Source organism: Daphnia magna, unplaced genomic scaffold (assembly GCF_020631705.1).
Source record: "Daphnia magna isolate NIES unplaced genomic scaffold, ASM2063170v1.1 Dm_contigs066, whole genome shotgun sequence".
Taxonomy (NCBI): domain Eukaryota; kingdom Metazoa; phylum Arthropoda; class Branchiopoda; order Diplostraca; family Daphniidae; genus Daphnia; species Daphnia magna.
In genome coordinates, this window is record NW_025533119.1 from 192,626 (window position 1) to 213,407 (window position 20,782).

The 20,782-nt window shown below is 42.7% G+C and overlaps 1 protein-coding gene across 1 annotated transcript; it reads right to left on the minus strand.

Moving 5' to 3' along the window:
- Positions 1-9,855: 9,855 nt before the first annotated feature.
- Positions 9,856-20,660, minus strand: LOC123477459. Its single transcript, XM_045180815.1, has 6 exons — positions 20,459-20,660; positions 20,246-20,387; positions 11,800-11,938; positions 11,276-11,710; positions 10,781-11,212; positions 9,856-10,722 (listed from the first exon to the last, which is right to left on the minus strand). The coding sequence occupies exons 3-5, from the start codon at positions 11,897-11,899 to the stop codon at positions 11,016-11,018; spliced, it is 732 nt and encodes a 243-aa protein (XP_045036750.1). The 5' UTR covers positions 11,900-11,938; positions 20,246-20,387; positions 20,459-20,660; the 3' UTR covers positions 9,856-10,722; positions 10,781-11,015.
- Between the last annotated feature and the right edge of the window lie 122 nt (positions 20,661-20,782).

The window sequence follows — 20,782 nt, forward strand, 5'->3', positions numbered from 1 at the left end:
CTCTATAAACAGTTGTGTATATTTAGACCATATTTCAATGAAACCGCAAAATGCAGTAAAAAATATTGTTGTACGGGATATAATTAAACTTTAGAAGACGTACTGTTGCACAGCAAAGAAAAGAAAAAATGAAACATTTTTGTTAAACAACCAATGCTAAGACATGCACCAGACATCTTCGTCACAAGAGCCGAACACTCATCCACAGTGCTAACCTGGTAGCCCTATAAAAAAAAATTGGCCATTCAATGCACTCCTAAAAGAGTGTCCTAAATTTGCGCGTTTGCTTAACACGCAATCATATGGGGTAAACTCGGGTGAAAAAAAAAAGCATTTTTAACAAAAATTTTTACTTAAACATTAAGATTTATAAGTAAATTCCTATTACGCCGAGTTAAGGTGACATGGGAAACGTGAAAACAAGCGGAGATATCAGAAAAATCTAAAAATAAACATGTGTCCCAATAAGGAACAACAGGTTCCAAAATAAATGTCGTTTACGTAGCTCATAAGACGAAAAAATTACTCAATTGTCTTTAAAATTATGACAAGTTTATTAGCTTTGAAGTTACAAAAAAATGGTTAAAGGAGATAGCTTTAGCCACATTTGAATCTAAGTCCCTAAAATAAATTTTCATTATTTTGGTCAAAAGGATGCACAAAAAAAACATTGAATATTAGGTATCAATCGATTTCTTTTTAAATTCTGCATCGATTGATATAAACATATATCGCAAAAAATTTTTTTGGCGTTTTTTGAAAAAATCGGTGTCCCAAATTAGCAGGAATAGGGTTTTTTTTCTTTTTCTGCATATTGAAATTAAAATAGTATTTTATGGGACAGACTTACACTTAATTAGTTGAACTTTTAATTCTCTAACTTTTGATATTATTACTGAAGGATTTGTTTAATTTTACCTTAGATATATCTTTTTCCGTCTAGGTGTCTGCTAACAGATAGTACACTGTCTAGGTTTTTCGCCCGTAAGCAAAACGTACAGATTTCAATTACCGTTTTCTCGGGTAATGTTATGATTTATAATTTGCCCCTTGGACGAATTGCATAACCCTCATTTTAGTTTATAATTCGCCTATAAGATGTCCCAGTAGACCCTCCATCGGAATTTTATTCGTGAAATGAACAAAATTATATCCTTTGTCCCAAATTAGCAGGAACCGGGCCGGTCTCCCAATTCGCTTATTTACCCTAAAATGACGTACAAATGTCCGGCTAAATAGTAGTTGACAATAGACAAACAATTTAAACATTGAAAACGCTAGAATACCGCTACACGATAGGGGGCAAAAAAATAAAGAAAAATGAGGAAGCGCCTCCCCTACTAGCATTCTGCCGTCATAGGGATATCCCAGCTACGTCCTTTTGAACTAAGCGGGATATCCCATCCGACGTCTAATGAAGGTCACTGGGACATCATAATGTCCAGTTTTTTAGACGTCCTTTAGGATCATCCATTGGAGTCCTGAAACGGACGTCCATTGGATATCCTTCATTAGACATGCAAAGAAAAAACATAAAGAATGAAAGCCTACCGGGGATCAAACCCTAATTTTCTCTTACTTTCTATTGGGAATCAGCTGCTTTAGGAACTCAGCTATTCTGATACAGTTTTTAATATACATTTAGCTTACTGTTGCTCCAATTTTTTTTAAACATTAATTTAGAAAAACTATTTTCACAAAGGGTTGCGAGTGGGTTATTATAGTTTTTGTTTATTCTTAGGAATAATTAACATGTTACACAAAAGAATTTCTAAGAATACTTCTATGTATGAGTATACTTGCTATGATTTAAAACTTATATTATATTATAATTTAAAAAGATATTTTGATTTTAATTGTGGAAGGAGGGGGGAAAAGGCGGGCCGCCGGTGTCATCTATCATTTTAAAAAATGGCAATTTCTTGCTGATTGACAACTGAATTCGAAATTGTTGGGTTCCATCTATCAACGAAAATCGCACGATCTTTCTGATTGACAACTGAACTTGAAACAACCTTTTCTCAGCTAGCGTCGCTAGCCCGTGTTGGCGCGGCAACACGCACTGACTAGGCAGTACGTATATCGATGTACCTCTCCTTTTTCTCCCTATGCTTCTGCACGGTGTACGGGGCGCCTCCTTCATTTGTTTGTTTCTTTTCCTTATTTTTATTTTCGTGGTGGGTTTCCGTTTATTTTTCGTCGTCTGCTGCATTAATTGTGCTACTCCCTTAATTTAAAAAATGTAGTACATAATTTTCTTTTTATGTTTACAGCAATGCAACTAATGCCCAGCCATATGGGAACTACCCTCAGTGATTCAATAACCAAGGATTTTGATGAAAGCTCGTCTGATTCCGACGATGACGACTTTCATATCCTGAGACAACGAAAAATTCTAATGGATTCATCGATTTCTGAACTATCTTCACATGTTGTTCCTCCGTCTACTTCATAAAAATCTGCCCAAATCGTGGCATGGTAAACAATGGCACAGGGAATGAATTTTGAATATTGAATTATAGCCAGGGTTGTTAATATCGCTAAAATAAAGTATGTTCGATTGCGATAGCAATACTGGTGTTTTTTTTCATTGCCGACTAACGATCGATGAAGTTTCAAAAAAGTATCGGTGCGATAATCGCCGATAGTCGCCGATACTTTTTACAACGTTGCCAAATTGAAAAAAAAATTCAAATATTTTTATTAACATTTTTTTTTCAAAAGCAGAAAAGCTATATTTTTAAGTTTTTATTTTACAAGCTCGACAGAAAAGAATAATTTGATTTTAAAAACACGATAATTTCAAAATGAGTATCACTTAAAAGAGTTCGGGTAGGGGTCAATACACGACCACCAAGAGAAAACAATCTCTCAACAGCAGCGGAAGATGGAATTCCGGCATTATATTTACAAAACAATGTTTTTAAGTTTGGGAAGGAGTTGAGACTTTGTATATCAGATGTCGTTTTTTCATTTAGATACTTTGTTAATTCAATGTTTCCATTAGAGAGTGGCTGCTGATATTCAGCTGCTTGGCGTAGAGATGCGTAAAAGTCATGAGGCTCTGTAGGACTGGTTTCTTTGGTGTTGGTCGGCACGGTTAGATCTTGTAAAAGGACTTCTACTTTAGATACTATTTTTTTCGAAGCTTCAGATCCTTTTCGCTGTTCCCAAGCCAATTAAATTTAAATTGGGGATGTAGCACGGCAGCTAATTGAAAGTGTTCTACATTGAACAAATTACCAAATCTCTTTTCTAATCCAGCCAATAGTGCGTCAACAAGAGTAAGAGCTACTAAAAGTTGGTTAGCACCTTCTAAATGATTACGTTTTAGGGAATTTAACGAGTTTCTAATGACAACGATTGATGGCAAAACATTTCCAGAAGAAACGTTGTGTTCTCCCTGCAATAGATCTAGACCGATAGCAATGGGCTTCATCACCTCAACATATTCCGAAATAAATTGGTAATCCGTAGAATTGAGGGGTGTGACTTTCAATGCTTCGCAAAAGCAGTCTGCTGAAATAAAAAACTATCGCTATCGCGTCATCGGCGATGAAAACGCGATTATCGATCGATACTCATTTTAAAACCTATCGCGCGATAATCGCGCGATAATCGCTCGAACAAAAAATTTCATTTCCGATGACGATTTCATCGTTCATCGCGGCGATATTAACAACCCTGATTATAGCCTCCTTTTTCCTTATCGTAGTTCTCAGCCTGGTGGACCGTCACCAATGGATACTGCTATATCTGTGCAACTCGCACCTAGTCCTTACTTAACTGCGCAAGAAAAGGCAAAACTTTGTAAATCTCGAGCTGCGCCACCAGTTAGTTCACAAGCCTCTTTAATGGTGACGGTGTTAAAAGCCGCTCTCCAGCCTACCTTGTCAAGGTAGGCAATTGCCTTGAACTAATAATTTGTTTCAGTATTACTAGAAACGATAGTAATAACCAATAATTATGCTAGCTATTGTCCAATCATAGCGTACTGTGGATGAAATTTAAATTGGAGGGTAAAAACAATGGCCGCCTGTCTGGCCGTTAGTGATTGGTTCATTGATTTTTACAAATTGAACGTGCAAAATTATTTTTTAGGACGTTTTCAATAGTGCCATCGTGTTCCTCGTGGTAAGAGGATCACGAAAACTGCAATATGGATTGGTTTTAGTGAGATTTATTAGGGGAACGATGTGAAACAATTTCAGTGTGTAGTACACGTAGTACGGCTTTGTCGACAAGGACTAGTTTTGCGCTGGGGCGATAAAACGAGAAATTTGATATCGTCAGAGCAATAGATACCTGGTCGGTTCTCGGTTGTGTTGGCTTCCCTATCCCGGTTTCAGGGTAAACGTGGTCCGATTTGGAAACTTGAATGAGCGCCTCTAGTGAGTGTGTCAGCTACTACGTGAAGCCAGCCAATCAGGAAGGGTCTATGAAAAACTCATTGACCAATCACAGCTTACTTTTCTACAAGAAGTGAACAATAATAAAAAGGTAGAAGTATCCAACTGTCAAACCTCTAAGTCTTATATAAGTGTCCTATCTTTCTAAGTGTCCTCTCATTCTTACATTTTATTGTTTGTTTGTGTAAAAAAAAATATGTAATGACATGGTACGTTTTATTTTTAGTTACTTTGAATTTTATTCTAGTGTAGTTACAAATGGGTATTTATTTACACGAATCATTTTCTTGCATACAATGTTTTATAAATATACAGAGGTACCTACGCAAGTTTTGCTAATTTTTTGTTTTTTTTAACATTTGCTGAAGCTTCAGCTAACAAAAGATTTTTTAGTCTTTTTGATTCAAAATAATATCTAACTCCCACATATTCTCTTATGAGGTAAGGTAACTTTTCATCTCGATGAATGTTACAAAAAATGGTAACCAAATGACAAGTTGAAATTTTCTCCATGCACTCTTGAAATGACTCCTCTTCATACATTTGGCCAATTGGCTCAAAATGACCCTCAATTACCTTTTCTATCACTCTAAATGTTTGGAACATATTTACAGTGACAAAGATCAAAAACCCCTTATTGCGTATTCGAGTATAATGATCTGCAGTGAAGTCTTCTGGCAACTCCAGTTCCTCGCAGCGAAGGGATTTGTAACAGTCAGGACATTTTGACATACTCTTCCTTGTGTGAATCATATAACCACACAAATCATAAATCAAAATATCTTTGACGAACTTAGAATTCGCTGGTTCGTTAATTTTATCAACAAACCGAATTGTTATTTCTTTCAGTAGTTTATCTTCTAATACTGATCTCAGGTCGGAAGCTCGAATGTCACTTTCCTTGGCTTGACGTTTAAGGCATTTTGACATTGTTACTAGGATGTTCATCTGCTCAACATTGTCAACGTTTGCTCCTTGTATAATCGTGGATAATCTTGCTCCAAGAGACACATAGCGAATGATTTGTTGAAAAGAAGTCACCGTGGGATGAGCATCAACACCACGTACAATGCCGAACAGTCTCTGTATGAATTAGAAAAAAAATTATTGAGTGATTGCAATTGATATGATAATCACGATTAAAATTCGTTTCACCTCAACTGGATCTTGATTCATTTTTCCAGTGAGGACTACTGTATAGCCTGCGTTAAACATTTCTTCAGTTAACGCAATAACGCTTCTTATAGTCATTCTCCATCCATGTACGGTTGTCAAGGAACAAAACATTTTTCGGTTTTTGTCCTTTTTATAAATCCTCTCAGTTACTGCTAGAACTGCTAACATGGCTTCAAGTATTTGTTTCCTGCCTTTCACTTTTTCATCATGTGCATTTATCCACCAGTTATTGGGAGTGATTCCTTCTTTAATATGTCTACCGTTGAGTACATCAAAATTGTCATTCACAGTCTTTGTAAGCCGCTCAATGTGTTCAGTACCTAACAATATTTAATAATAAATAGCATTTAAAATTGATTGATTAATTATGGAAAATACCTTCAAACAACTTTTTCAGCCGTTTTTCATTTGCAGTAAAGGCTGGCATTTCACGGTAGATTTTAAAAGCAAGAGCATTTCGTTCCGAAAATAATTGAGCAACTAGTCTGACGTTCATTTTTTGAAAATTGTTTGGTTTTACGTGCGCTTCAGTTAATCGGCAGCATAACATCAATTGCAAACCTTTCTGGGCTTCCAGTAGATGTTCATACGAATAAAAATTTACGTTGTGTCCCTGGAACTACAAACAATATTTAGAATTAAAAATTAAGTAAAACAACATTAAGAAAAATAAGTTACCTGAACTACTTTATGTTCAAGCATATGGTTTCTTGTGCATTTCAACAAATGAGGAACATCGTGGAGGCAATGAATTTTCACTGAAGGATCCATAGGGTGTAACATGGAATTAACTCCATCTTCCGTTCCAGAAACACCAAAATGGGAATACAGCGTTTTGTTTGTGGAAAACCCATCACATACGCTTGCTTTCGTTATAGCTCCAGCTTGAAACAGACGCGCAATGCTTTTCGTAACTAGTTCTACCAAAACTGTACCAGATGCTCCACCCTTTGTTCCAAACCACGCAAACGGTTGAATCCAGCCTTTATAAAATGGTCTGAACACAAACACTAGGACATGGTCTGCCAAACCATTTGGGACCATAATGGAAACTTCACCTGCAAAGTCTACTATGCCTTTCCACTTCAGACCTTTACTGTCCCATCTCATGTCCTTGGTTATTGATATTTCGTCCCACATTATAACTCCCCAGCGCTGCCATGCCAGTAATCCTTTGAACGCATCGGATATCTGCTCGAGCGCAAGCGAATTAAATCCAAACTGACACTCGGAAGAACTTAACATCCTTCTCATCGTTGACTGACTAGGAAGCGGTAGAAGTCCAATTTTCCGAATGTGCACATATGCTGAATAACTTTTCATCCTTAGGATGACGCACTGAATTAGAAAGGAATGGTCATATCTCATAGTCTTTCGGTGTCTGTTACATTCTGGATCAATTTTGGACTTGGCAATAAACATCTTAACAACCACTTTTTCCTATAAAAAAAAAGACAATTTATTGAGAAAAGAATAGTATTTCTGAGTTTCGGTGTAGCATGGGGTTTATATTATAACTTACCGTTTCTGAAAGATGTCTTAGCTGATAATCTAGTCCATTTGTTTTTTCTTTTTGAACCATGATTTGGCATTCTTTGCGTAGATCTTTAATCAGCTTACAGGCAACCTTGAAAGACATAAAATTTTAAATTATCAAACTAATGATGGCATTGTTTGAAATCATAAATACCATTTGTTTTCCTTTCAGAACTTTAACTTGTTTCAGACTGTTATCTAGTTTCTTTAGTTTCTCAGCTAACTTAGATTTCTTCTTTTTCTCCTTTGAAATTGGTATTTTTACTTCAATTTTACTTGACCTTTTAGACAGGTATTTCTTCAAAAAAAGACATTTAACGCACAGTCTGTTCTTTTCTGAAATGGTTCTGCAATATTTCGATCTTAACACGCCAGCTTTGTCCAATGTAGCAGAAAGACGAGATGACAAATTAACATTTCTGAACCTTTCTTGAGGAATGCCAGAACAAATTTTTCGATCGTTGAAAACCTTTATCAATTGCGAAATATCTTCAATTGTTGTGAAATGGTTTGACAAAGCAGTAGTGGTTGATGGAATGATCGTTCCGTTGACATAATACATAACTTCTTGTTTGTTTTGAAACCGTACACTTTTTATATTAAGATTTCCATTTGGTAGTTGATCCATCGACATGCAATAAATCATTTGTTTGATTTCATCAAAAGACCATATCCAATTCTTTGGTACCATTGATAAAGTCACTAGTGACTGAAATGTCACAAAATTAGACTTGAAATTAGTAGAGCTTGCTTCCATAGAAGGTGATGTAACTGTCGAATCTTCAATGACAACAGCAAAGTTTTCGTTCATTACATCAGGAAGTGGATCAAAAATGGCTTCTTCAGCAGCCTGGTGAATGTCGATTGTTTCTTGAATAGTAGAGGTAGCTTCCATAGAAGGTGATGTAACTGTCGAATCTTCAATGACAACAGCAACGTTTTCGTTCATTACATCACGAAGTGGATCAAAAATGGCTTCTTCAACAGCCTGGTGAATGTCGATTGTTTCTTGAATAGTAGAGGTAGCTTCCATAGAAGGTGCAACTGTCGAACCTTCGACAGCGACAGCAACGTTTTCGTTCATTACATCACGAAGTGGATCAAAAATGGCTTCTTCAACAGCCTGGTGAATGTCGATTGTTTCTTGAATAGTAGAGGTAACTTCCATGGAGGGTTCTATAAGATTAAATTTAAAGCAATTGCTCTTCAAAATAAAATGTAAAGAGAACTATTATCAATACCTGTACTGTCAAATTTTTTTCTCTTTGACGTAGTAGGTGTTTTGTCTACTTTTGGTCGTTTCCTTACTGATGCATTGCTAGCATTTGCTTCCACTACAATACATATTTAAGAATAGCGTTATTTGATATTAAACAAAATAAACATATGTAAAAATACCATTAAGGTTATTTCTCCATTTAAAACAATCAACATTTTGCATTGCTTGTCGGCTAGATGTATCTAAAATGAAAATGGTTCAGTTTCTGTGCATTACAGATTGTACAGGTAATATAATATCAATACCATTTATCAGAAAATGTTTGGGAATTGCTCCAGCATTAAGATTCCTACGTTTTAAAGGATGGAACACGTTAAAAATTTCAATCCCTGATTTAAAGTCACTTTCGTCAAAATGACGGGAGCAAATACGTGAGGTGCTCGTCAAATTGCTACATGGAATTAGTTCTTGCCATTTTGATAATGAAGTTTTAGGAACTGCAAACAAAGTAACATCATTTTCTTTTTGATTTCCTTTGTAATATGTTGTTTTACAACCAGGAACAGCACACCTGCCAACCATTTTTACAGAAATTATGGTTAGGCTTCATTCACGTAATACACGATGATGGCCGCCGTATTCACATATTACACAAAAATGGCCGCCGAAAGTACTATTTGAAAGTCAACGTCATATCACTAGATGGCGCTGTTTCATTTTTCCACTTCAAAACTTATGACAAGCTCCGCCCTAAAATGTCTGAAAATCGGGGATACGTTTACCCTAAAACCGGGATAGGGAAGCCAACACAGCCGAGAACCGACCAGGTATCTATTGCTCTGATATCGTTAGAGGATTTTTTTGTGGTTTGCATATTTTCCCTTTTACAGAAATCGTAAGCTCTTGATAGGAGCTATCGATTGCCGTAAAAATCATAGCGTTCCAATGTTTAGTTGGAAAATTATTAATTATAGAATTTTGTCAAATTTAGGGGAGGGGGGGTGTGTTGAAATCTATTGACTCGCTCTTCCTCCAATATCTATGATCAAGGAAAGTTGTTTTATTACCAGTAGTGAAGACCTAAGTACACCCACCAGTCACTCAACAAGAAGAAAAAACAGGCCAGGACAGCAGACGAGAAGAGGATAAACAGTATTGCCAGGTAGGACTAAAGGGGATCAGGTTGCATAATATCCAACACCTCCCCTCAAACTGAGTCACCAGGTCCAAGACTCGGGCATAGGCAAACGGAAGGAATTGTGACCAAACAGTTTTAACTTGGGCAACAGCCAACAGCCCTAGTAATGGTTTTTCTTACAAAAATGCTTAAAATATGGTTATTCTGTATGCGTACTCCCCACTGTATGAATATATAATATGGATATTATATGTCTTGTTTCGACACTTTTACTGTAAAAATACCTTATTTTATAGGAAAAAGTAGAAAGAACTAGTTACACTGTAAATATTGTATATGCTTATTGTTTCCAAATCAAATAGCCCTTTCATAAGTTATTGTGTTGCTTTTTTCCCCTATTTTTATACCAAATTGTTTTAATATATATTGTACAAATTATAAGCTTATTTAATTTTCAAATAAAATGAATGTAATGCATTCTAGAAATTAATTGAATTAGTTGTCGCAAATAAAGTAGTAAACTGCAAAAACAAACATAAATTGGAAAAATTTTCTGTATTCTTTTTGTTTCCAAAACAAAATATGTAATAACCGAAACGAGATTAAAACTAAACTTTTCGAATTTAAACTGTCATAGACAGGTACCGGATTATTTGAGTGCAAAAACAGTTTCTGAATTCTCAGGTAAGACAACATTGCAAAATGTTTTCAGGAGATCACAAGACTAAAGGGCTTTTTGACAAGTTCTTGTTTCCCTTTCCAGATTATTCAAAGATTTCAATTAGAAAATTCTAATTAGAAAGTTCTAACGGAAAAATATAAAATAGAAAGTTCTAATTAGAAAGTTCTAATGGGAAAATAACCGTTCGCAGCAGATGCAATGTTCCATCGATTACCTGCTTTGCATAATCTGGAAAGGGAGACAAGAACTTTGTCAAAAAGCCTTATTTTAAAAATCACAGTATTAATGATACACATCAAGATATCATATCATTTTGGGGGAACAAAAGCATCCAGAGCTTTCAAGATGAATTGAATTCTTTTACCAATGTGACTTAGAAGGACGACTTCTCCTTTTCTGGTGTCTTTTTCTGGCTGCGGGGTATTTTTTTTGGTTGAAGATCCACATTCAGCTCGTCTATGCTTTTCAGCAAGTTTGGATCTGGCTGTTTGGATAAGATCCTTTAATTTCTGCAGGCCAAGCAACTCCCTCGCTGAAAGCTTACAATAAAGGTCTAAAGAAGCTACAACAAATTAAAGAATTAGAAACATAAAACGTAAATAAAATACAAGTTATTTTACCACCAATAACGGAAATAAATTGAATCAGCTCCCCTATCCCGCGTCTTTCATCCCCGCTCCTATTTTTCCATTGAACATTGTCGCAAAGTTTCTTTGAAAAAAAAAACTGAATAGCTGCTTTCACGAACAGCGCTGGAGTCTTTTCGGATTTGTACTGGTAAGCTAAGAACGCAACAAACCTAATTTGAACGAGTTCCTTTGCAGATAACAACGTTTCAAAGGCAGTAAGTTGCTCTCATGAACCGAGTGGTAGCTTTCCTAAAAATGGATTAACTTGAACTGTGAAGAAATCAATGTGTTTCTTGAGGTGCCCGGTGGCGGATGACGGCAATGAATTGGTAAGAATTTTTTCAAGACAGTCAATGCGGAACAGCAATTTCTCCAATTTTTCATTGGTGGTTGACTGCAGTTGATGGAGAAAATCAATCATCACTACAATTGAAGATTACAAACTGATAACTTAAGAGAAAATTGGACTAAATTTTTTATGAGTACTTTCAAATTGATTATTTGCAAGATTTGTAGATTGTGCTCCGTAAGTGGTGTACGACAGTTGCGAACTGTGTTGGATGACTGTGGTGGAAATTTCATGCAGCTTATGGTTATCAGAATAAGGCATCTCTGGCACCCGGTTATGATGCATTGTAATTGGTGTAGTTGTTTCAAAGCTGTTCAAAATTTCAGCAGAAGATGTTAAGTAGTTGAAACCACATTGATTTTTGGAATTTAAATCCCCAATCAAATAATCCTTGGAGTCGCATGCTGGTTCCGCATAACTTGCTTGAGATGACTGCTGATTCGAACCGCTAGCACCACATTCAGAATCATCAGAAATACCGGGGATAGTATTATTCAATTCCGTAACATTCAGCTGCAAATCGTCTTCAACAGGTTTTGGTCGCTTGGTTGTGTGTTCCACTTTCTGTATACCTACATCATCGAAGTACTTCGTAGGTAACTTTTTAGTTTTGGGCTTCAAATTTTGAAGTAAAATTTCGCTATCAGTTTTAAAAACTTACTTCTTTTCTTGTCGGGATCAATAACTTCCCCTACATCAAATTCCACCCATGAATCAATGGGGTACTGATGCCATTTGAAAGTCTTGTTTGACCAATTCATTGGATCGCCAACAGATGAGGTTTTAGTGTAAGAAGAATCCTGGTACAGAAAATATCTGTAGTCTTCGTTGACCCAATATATTGTCACGTGGTCAATGACCACGTTATGTGATCCGGTATGCAATGCTACCGGACGTGTGACGTCAGTGTTTCCCCCCCATATATAGTCCCCCGTTGTCGTGTATCAAGCCCCCAGTCTTAGTCTTGTGAACCGTCAATACAACTTACTGTTACATGGTGGAGATGCAGAACCTCTGGTAAGTCTCTTTTTTGGTTGTGTTTCTGTTCGATTCTGTGCTGCGGAGGCGGTGGCTGTCAGGGACCCCTGAGAGTCGACGACCCAACTGGTCTTAGCACCTTAAATTGTTGGGGTACGGGGTCACGGCTCCGACCGTAGGGCAATCGGGGGAAGCATAACGAAGGAGAGACGCCGGGGGAAAACGGTGGAAAGGGCTAAGGCGGGGCAGACGGGTACATTGAGGGAACGTGGATAGCGGAAACCGTGAGCCGAAGTGTTCGGCAAGAATCGGGGCAGTGAACCGTGAGCCGAAGAAGTCGGCAAGAAGCGGGGAAGTAACCGTGAGCCGAAGTATTCGGCAAGAATCGGGGCAGTGAACCGTGAGCCGAAGAGTACGGCAAGAAGCGGAGAAGTGACCGTGAGCCGAAGTGTTCGGCAAGAATCCAGGGGCAGTGAACCGTGAGCCGAAGAGTTCGGCAAGAAGCGGAGAAGTCACCGTGAGCCGAAGTGTTCGGCAAGAATCGGGGAAGTTGACCGTGAGCCGAAGTTTACGGCAAGAAGCGGGGAAGTGAACCGGGAGCCGAAAAGTTCGGCAAGAAACAAGCGGTGCGAGGATTGCGGGAAGTAGATGATAGGAGAGGAGGACGTAAGGAGCGGGGAGAGAATCCGAGACGCTCGGGGACGGTTTGTGGCACGGGGTAGTTGGGGGATACCCGAGATCGGGAGTGCATCCCAGGGGCGGGCGAGGACGCGCAGTCGACCGCTGAGGGAAAGCGGAACGGAAGAGCGAGGAGAAATAGAGGACGGGGCTAACGAACCCCAACAGGAGCAGCGACCGGCATCCGTTCGGCAGGAGTATCATCTCACATTCAGTGAGGAGGAAACTGAGCGGTGGGAGGACGCCGAAGAGGAAGAAGGATCGGGAGAACACGAAGAAGAGCAGCCAGAGTGGGATTTCACGAATTTGAGAAGAAGATCATCGAATATCAGTAGCTACATCCGGGGATTCAGAGCAGCTCAACAGCAAGTGGGCGCAAGGCACGCGATGGCCGCACAGATAAAATTCCAATCCCCACCCACCTTCGGGGGAGGGACGGAGAAGACGTCGTGCAGTGGATGCATCGATACGAAAGAATCGGGAGATATAATCGATGGGGAGATGAAGAACTTCGCGACCACGTGGAGCTGTCGCTGTCCGGAGCAGCGCAGAAGTGGTACTCATACAAAGAGGCCGCGGAACAACTAGCAGCCGAATGGGAGGATGTTGCAGGACCTCCAATTGAACCAGGAGTTAAAACACAGCTGTTGGAGCAATTCAAGCCAGTCAATCAGAATCGATTCAATGAAGCGAATCTGAGAGAACGCAAACAAGGAATCGAGGAATCCACGATCGAGTATTTTTACGACATCCTGGATTTATGCCGCAGAGTAGACCCGAATATGACCGAAGCTACGAAATTGGCGCACCTATGGAGAGGACTCAAGCCAAGTTTACTAGAGAAGCTCTGGAGTTTGAAACCCAACTCGTGTGACGAATTCCTTCAAGAAATTAAGCGGTATCAGGAAATGACGTCCCGAGCAAGACACGAGGAATGGGCGATGGGCGTGGTCGGAAAACAAACACCAACGACGGGAGAGGAGAGAATGGATCGAATGGAAAAATTGCTAGAGGGACTAATGGGAGCCGTTGCATCAAGGAACGCATCAGGGGCAGCCGCACAGCAAGGAGAAAGAGCGGAGAGTCAACAGTATCGGTCGGATAACCGATCGATACTGAAATGGACTTCGGATGGGAGACCTATCTGCAGCAGATGTAAGACGGAGGGGCACATCGGGAGAGAGTGTCCAACAAGAGAAAACGGTCAGGGAGGCCTGAGGGGTCGGACGCAGGACGGAAAGGTCGTGTGCTACGGGTGTGAAGGGATAGGACACATACGTCGCGACTGCCCGAGCTCCCAGCGAGGAGGGGGGCACCACAACAAAAACAGCATCAGCAGGTGCGATTCGCTGGAGAGGGTAAGGAAGTAATTGGTCTAGTAGGGACAGAGCATGGAGACCCGGAGGTGCTAGCATGGCCAATTCTGAAGATCGACATCCAGAGGATGGTAGTACTGGATGTGTTGTGCTGGGGAAAACGGGTGGCTGCCGTGATAGACACAGGGGCGGTAGTGTCCGTGTGTTCGCCCAAATTAGTGAGGGAACTAGGGATAACAGTGACTCCATGGCGCGCAAATCGTCTGGTATCAGTTGACGGCAAGGAGATTCAACCGGGAGGAGCCGAAGGTTGTTAGTATCGGATGGGAAGATGACCGTCGAGGGGGAGGCTTTGGTTCTGGACGGCGACATCGACTTACTTCTGGGGAAGGACATGTTGGAGAAACTTGGAACACGGATGAAGATTGGGGCGCTACCGGAGATCTTCATTGGAGACATTGCCCTCGGAGCACTGGGGGAGGAGACGATGGAGGAAGCACCGAAACTAGTAGTCCAGAAAGGATGCTGGGTCCCACCCCGATCGATGAAAGTGGTCGCAACTCAACCACTAGATTTGAAAGGGTTTGGCGAAAGTGCACTGGTGGAACCATCCCAAGCATTGCAGAGGACGAAAAGGGTGTCGACGGGAAAGGTCCTGGTTAGCGGCATGGGAACAATCGGACAGATGGCGATAACCAACTTATCGGACCACCAACAATGGATCGAAGAGGGGACGGTGTTAGGAATAATCGAGCCAGTGACCGAAATCAAGGAGGGAGACTCGCCAGTAGCCGTCGCGACAGCAGGGGCAGAGAAGAAAGCGTTTCGGGAGCACGAATTTGAAAGCAGGATTGGAGAAGGGGTAACGCCGACAGACAGAGAAAAGATCCGAGAAGTGTTAGTGGAATATGGCGACTGTTTTTCGTGGCCCGGAGACCAACTAGGACTGTGTACGGCAGCAGAGCATACAATAGATACCGGGGAAGCAAAACCAATTCGACAATCACCCCATGCTCGGGCATGGAAGGAGAGAATCATCATAGAAGCTCAGTGCAAGGAAATGGAGAAAGCAGGAGTTATCGAACCCTCGAATAGTCCATGGGGAGCGGCAGTGGTCCTGGTCAGAAAGAAGGACGGGACGTGGAGATTTTGTGTTGATTACCGGCGCCTAAATGCAGTGACGATAAGTGATGTGTATCCGCTGCCGAGGATAGAGGAGACTCTGGCACGATTGGAGGGTGCGGCGTTCTTTTCAATCATGGATTTGCAGTCAGGATACTGGCAAGTGCCCATTAAGGAAGGTGACCGTCCGAAAACGGCGTTCGTCACAGCGGATGGGCTATACCAATTTAAGGTGATGGCAATGGGGCTGTGTTCAGCACCCGGAACTTTTCAAAGAATGATGGACGTGGTATTAAGTGGCCTCAGATGGACAACGTGTCTAGTTTATCTGGACGATATTGTAGTGTACTCTCGGTCAGTGGACGAACACGTGAAAGGACTGCGCGGGGTACTGGGACGTCTGAGAGGGGCAAATCTAAAAGTGAAGTTGGAAAAATGTACGTTCGCCCAGCCACAACTACGGGCGTTGGGACATATCGTGGATAAAAATGGGGTGTTACCGGATCCGAAGCAAGTGCAGGCAGTAAGAGACTTCCCGCACCCTCCGGTGGATGGTTCCAGAGCGGCGAAAGTGAAGAACATAAGGGCGTTCCTAGGCATGTGTTCGTACTATAGAAGATTTATCGACGGATTCGCGAAAATCGCCAGACCGTTACACGATCTTGTGGGCGAAAAAAACATTTACCTGGGGAGCGGAGGCCATGGAAAGCTTCGAGGCTCTAAAGAACGCGCTAATGGGAGCTGCGCAGTTGGCGTACCCGGATAACACAAAGCCCTTCGAAATCCATCCCGACGCTTGCGAATACGGGATCGGGGCGGCCTTAGTACAGAAGGGGGAGACAGGGGAGAGGCCAGTTGCCTTTGCCAGCAGGTTATTATCCCGAACAGAGCGGAATTATTCCATTACGGAGAAGGAGTGCTTAGCCCTGGTTTGGGCGGTGAAGAAATTCCACAGCTACATTTGGGGGACAAAGGTGAAAGTGGTGACGGACCACCACGCCCTTTGTTGGTTAACAACAAAGAAAGATTTGGCGGGCAGATTGGCACGGTGGGCATTGTCCATACAGAACTATCAGCCCGAAATTGTGTATAAAAGTGGGCGGCTCCATGAGGACGCTGATGCACTATCTCGGTATCCGATGGATGGGATAGAGGACAATGACGACGAAGAGGACCTGCTACCGGTATACACGACAGCATGGGAGGAGGAGCGTCGTTGGACGAGAGAAATGCAAGGGGCAGTCCCGGGATGGGTGGAGGTACGCAGGCAACTGGAAAGGAGTACAGCCGTGGCCTACAAAAATTTCGTGCTGATTGATGGACTACTGCATCGCCGAACCTTGGGTAAACAAGGAATGAGGTTGCGTCTATGCGTACCCCCGGATCAACGGTTGGAGATTTTAGACGCGTACCATGGCGATCGTTGGGTGGCGCACTTAGGAGTGAAGAGGACGCTAGGGCGGATAGAGGAAAGATACTACTGGCCACGCTTACGACAACAGGTACTAAACTACGTGCGGGCATGTCCGCAGTGTCAGGCAAGAAAAAATCCGCCAGTAGAACCTCAGGGACACATGGAAATCATCCGCGTGGAGAGACCTTTCGAAAAAGTTGGGATGGACATATTGGGGCCTTTTTCCGTGTCGGTGGGGGGCAAGAAGAATATCATCGTTGCGGTGGATTATCTCACCAAGTGGGCAGAGACGAGGGCTGTTCCAACTGCGACGGCCCGGGACGCAGCTGAGTTCTTTGTCGAGGAGATTGTCTTACGGCATGGGGCGCCGGAGGGTGTGGTTACCGACTGTGGAAAGTGTTTCGTCGCGGAGTTCACGAAGGAAGTCATGCGTCTAATGGAGGTGGACCATAGAACGACAACTCCTTATCATCCCCAGGCCAACGGCCTGGTAGAAAGACTAAACCACACGCTGGGGGACATGCTATCGATGTATATAAACAGCACACACACTAACTGGGATGACATTCTGCCCTATATTACATTCGCGTACAACTCTAGTGTTCAGGAATCAACCGGATGACACCTTTTTACCTTCTCTACGGCAGAGAAGCGCGGTTGCCGGCGGATGTAGTGATGGGAGTACGCGCGACGCCTCTTGCAGAGGATCCTGATGCACTGGCCCGGAATTTGGAAGCCGCGAGAAAGATGGTGAAAGAACGATTAGTACAGGTACAAGAACGACAGAAGCGGTACTATGACGCGACTCGAAGAGCTACACCGGAATTCAGCCCAGGGGAAGAAGTACTGGTGTACAAGCCGTTCCGGAAGGTGGGGAGAGCCGAAAAGTTACTTCACCGGTGGCTGGGACCATTCGTGGTGGTACACCGGGCGTCGGCATTAAATTACGAAGTAAAGAGACCAAGTGGTCGACAGACAGAACTGGTGCACGTGGTGAAAATGAAAAAATTCGTAAGAGGGGTCGAATGGACAATGGTAGACAAAGAAAGTACGGGAGCAGAACCGAGAAGACTAAAGCCGCAATGCAGCAACCTAATTGCCGGGGGAAAGGACATCCGTGACCGAGAGGCCGAAACTAGAGAGACTACACCCCGGAACGAGGAGGTGCAAGAAGCTCGAAATGAAAGGATTGACGATCAGGTGCGGCGATCGACACGAGCCCGGATGCCACCGGTACGATACGGACAAAGGCCGCAGGAGGCAGTGGGGGCTCTTCTCCTTCTGCTAGGACTACTGGGATCGCTGATGGGGGTACAACCCAGTCAAGGTCATTCCCAAGAGGCTTTTGTGAGGGATGGAGTAATATTCCAATTACAAGGGGAGGTCTTCTTTAGTGACTCGGAGTGGGTAGTAGTGACCGATGTCTCGTTCAGTCCCATAGAAAACGCCCTGAACAAACTGCATCTTTGGTTCACAGACTCGGCCAAGAAGAAAGAATCGCAAGCGGAGGAAACAAAATGGAGTGCACGGTTACGGGCGCAGATGGTGGAAAGGGCGACGGACGGGTTGGAGCTATTGGGACTTGTACGTGAACGGTACGACACACTGCGGGAGGCGGTGGTAGGAGGGTCCAGGAGGGCCAAGAGAGGTATTATCGACGTCGGCGGTACCGCACTACACTGGCTGTTTGGGGTGGCGACAAGTCAAGATCTAGAAGGACTTAATGGAAAGCTACAGGCCTTGGGAGGAGAAACGTCGGGGATAGTGAGTGCGGTGGCTCATCAAGCAACGTTAGTGAATGAGACATTACGAGAACTCGGGGAACATGTACTGGCCATGCAGCAGCTGGACAGAGCGCACCAATCATTGGAGAAGGAATTCAACAAATGGAGACAGAATGTGGTGAGTGCCGTGAACGCCCTAGAAAGTCAAGTGATTATGACGGCGAGGATGGACGAAGCCTTTCGAGCTGCTCAGAGAGTTCTAGACTGGGCCAGCATGACATTGGAGGACATCGGCATTGGTCTCTCCCTGTTGGCAACCGGCAACTTACCCCCGGAACTTTTCCCACCTACTCAACTACGATCGGTTCTTAAAGAAATTCGAGCTTCTTTGGCGATGGGTTGGGCACTGACACCTGCTTTGCAGAATGGTGACCTGTGGAGGGCATACCAGGAAGCCCGGGTCGTCGTAGCGGCCACAACAAACGGGCTTCGGCTATTCATTCATCTGCCAATAATTGAGATTACTAAGACATTTGAGTTATATCGAACATTTGTGTTGCCAGTGTTTAGTGCTGCAGGTAACGTGGGTCTTCATTACGCACCCATTCCCGCATTTCTGGCGGTAGGGCGGGATCGGCAAACATTTATTGAACTGACGGAAGCCGAGGTACGCTCTTGCCAGGGAAAGGCGAGTTCGGTATGTCCGCCCAGTAAAGCTATCTACCGAAAAAATTTTAAGAAGACTTGTGTGATGGCGCTGTTCCTGCAGGACACTGACAAAAAGAAAACGGAGTGCGATCATGTTGTAGTAGAATGGAGAGGACCTGAAGCCATTTACCTGGGCCACCGGAGATGGGCAGTATCAATGAATAATCCACGCTCTCTGGTAATGGAGGGTCCCCAACAGACAGATTCGAGGGATTCGTCGAGAGCAGAGCTGCCGTTGGTCGGTATTGTCGAAATCCCGCACGGTTGCTCCATTCAAACTGATGAGTGGATTTTGCAGGCCAGTAGGCAACACTCGTTATCATCCACTAGGAAGGGGAACGACTTTGTGCCACGTCTGAAAGGGGTGAACTGGGCTGTAGCTACAGATGCCCAACAACAAGGAAGCATGACGAGCGGGAAATCTACGAACTCATCGCTGCAGGCTTCATTAGAAGCGTCCTTGAAACGGATCGGCGGCAGTCTGACGAACGCAGCTAGTTTTGGTAAAACTATCCGTGCTTTGGAAGTAGACGATTCGGAAAGGGGAAAACGAGCGGCGGAACATCATACATATCCATTCGAGCTATGGGGTGTGGGAGCAGCGTTGTTTATGGCCAGTGTGGCTGTGTGCAGCATCCAGTGGTGCCGAGGGAGAAAAGGAGACGTTAATATGGCCGACCTTCAGGAACGCCTACGAGTGGTGGAGGAGTTCGTCGAGGAAGAAGCTAAGAAGCGACGTGCGCGGCGGTGGAGTACCATGCATTGCCTTACGGAAATAGACAACCGTATGGCAGCGCATGAAGAGACTTGCTTGACGACGCTGCGCGAGCTGGAGTCGTCCATTGAGCATCTGGCATAGGGATGATGTTTTTTTCTTTGGGGGGGTGTCATGTGGACTGTATCATGTAGCAATGTTCCCCGTTTTCTTTCGGTCTATATTTTTTTTTTGTTGTTTGTTTTAGTAATGCATTCGGGGACGAATGCAGCTAGAGGGGGGGATGTCACGTGGTCAATGACCACGTTATGTGATCCGGTATGCAATGCTACCGGACGTGTGACGTCAGTGTTTCCCCCCCATATATAGTCCCCCGTTGTCGTGTATCAAGCCCCCAGTCTTAGTCTTGTGAACCGTCAATACAACTTACTGTTACAATATTGGAATTTTACCGAAAATAATTTTTAATTCTCCAGGTTCAACTTCTTCTTCGGTTTCAATGATGTAGTACAATATTTCTTCTCCTCTCTTCAAATCATTTTCTTTATTTAAGTTGTTATATTTTCCCTTCCAATGCATTTGAATACCACCCAGCTGAAAAAAAAAAATTAACGGAATCGGGTTAAATAAATCATAACCATTCCACAAAACTAATCAAAATTTACCACTAGGCTGGAGGTGTTTTCAGCTAGTTCCATTCCAATGACTTTGTCTTAGCAGTAATCTTAACAGCCCAAGTGTTTCAATTGGAACTGCACTATATTATAGAAATGTTCAGAAAAAAAACAACACACATCCAGCAGCAGCAACCAGAAACACAATCAGTAACGAGAGAACAAGATCGACTTACGTCGCGTCGCGTCTGGAAATTCGGAAATTGACACTCAGTTCTGCAATTATTTCCAGTTTTTAATCATTCCCTAAACACCGTGGAGAGGTTTGCATTAACCCAAGTAACGGTCTAGCCTATTTTTACGTTATCATCCCTC

What these genes read in the sequence shown, in the direction of transcription:
- LOC123477459 (XM_045180815.1), bottom strand. Translation starts at nt 11,899, where the DNA reads ATGAATTGGTCAAACAAGACTTTCAAATGGCATCAGTACCCCATTGAT. An exon ending in TGATCCCGACAAGAAAAGAA is followed by an intron (nt 11,711 to 11,799) that starts GTAAGTTTTTAA and finishes TCGATGATGTAG; the next exon opens with GTATACAGAAAGTGGAACAC. An exon ending in TGCAAATAATCAATTTGAAA is followed by an intron (nt 11,213 to 11,275) that starts GTACTCATAAAA and finishes CTTCAATTGTAG; the next exon opens with TGATGATTGATTTTCTCCAT.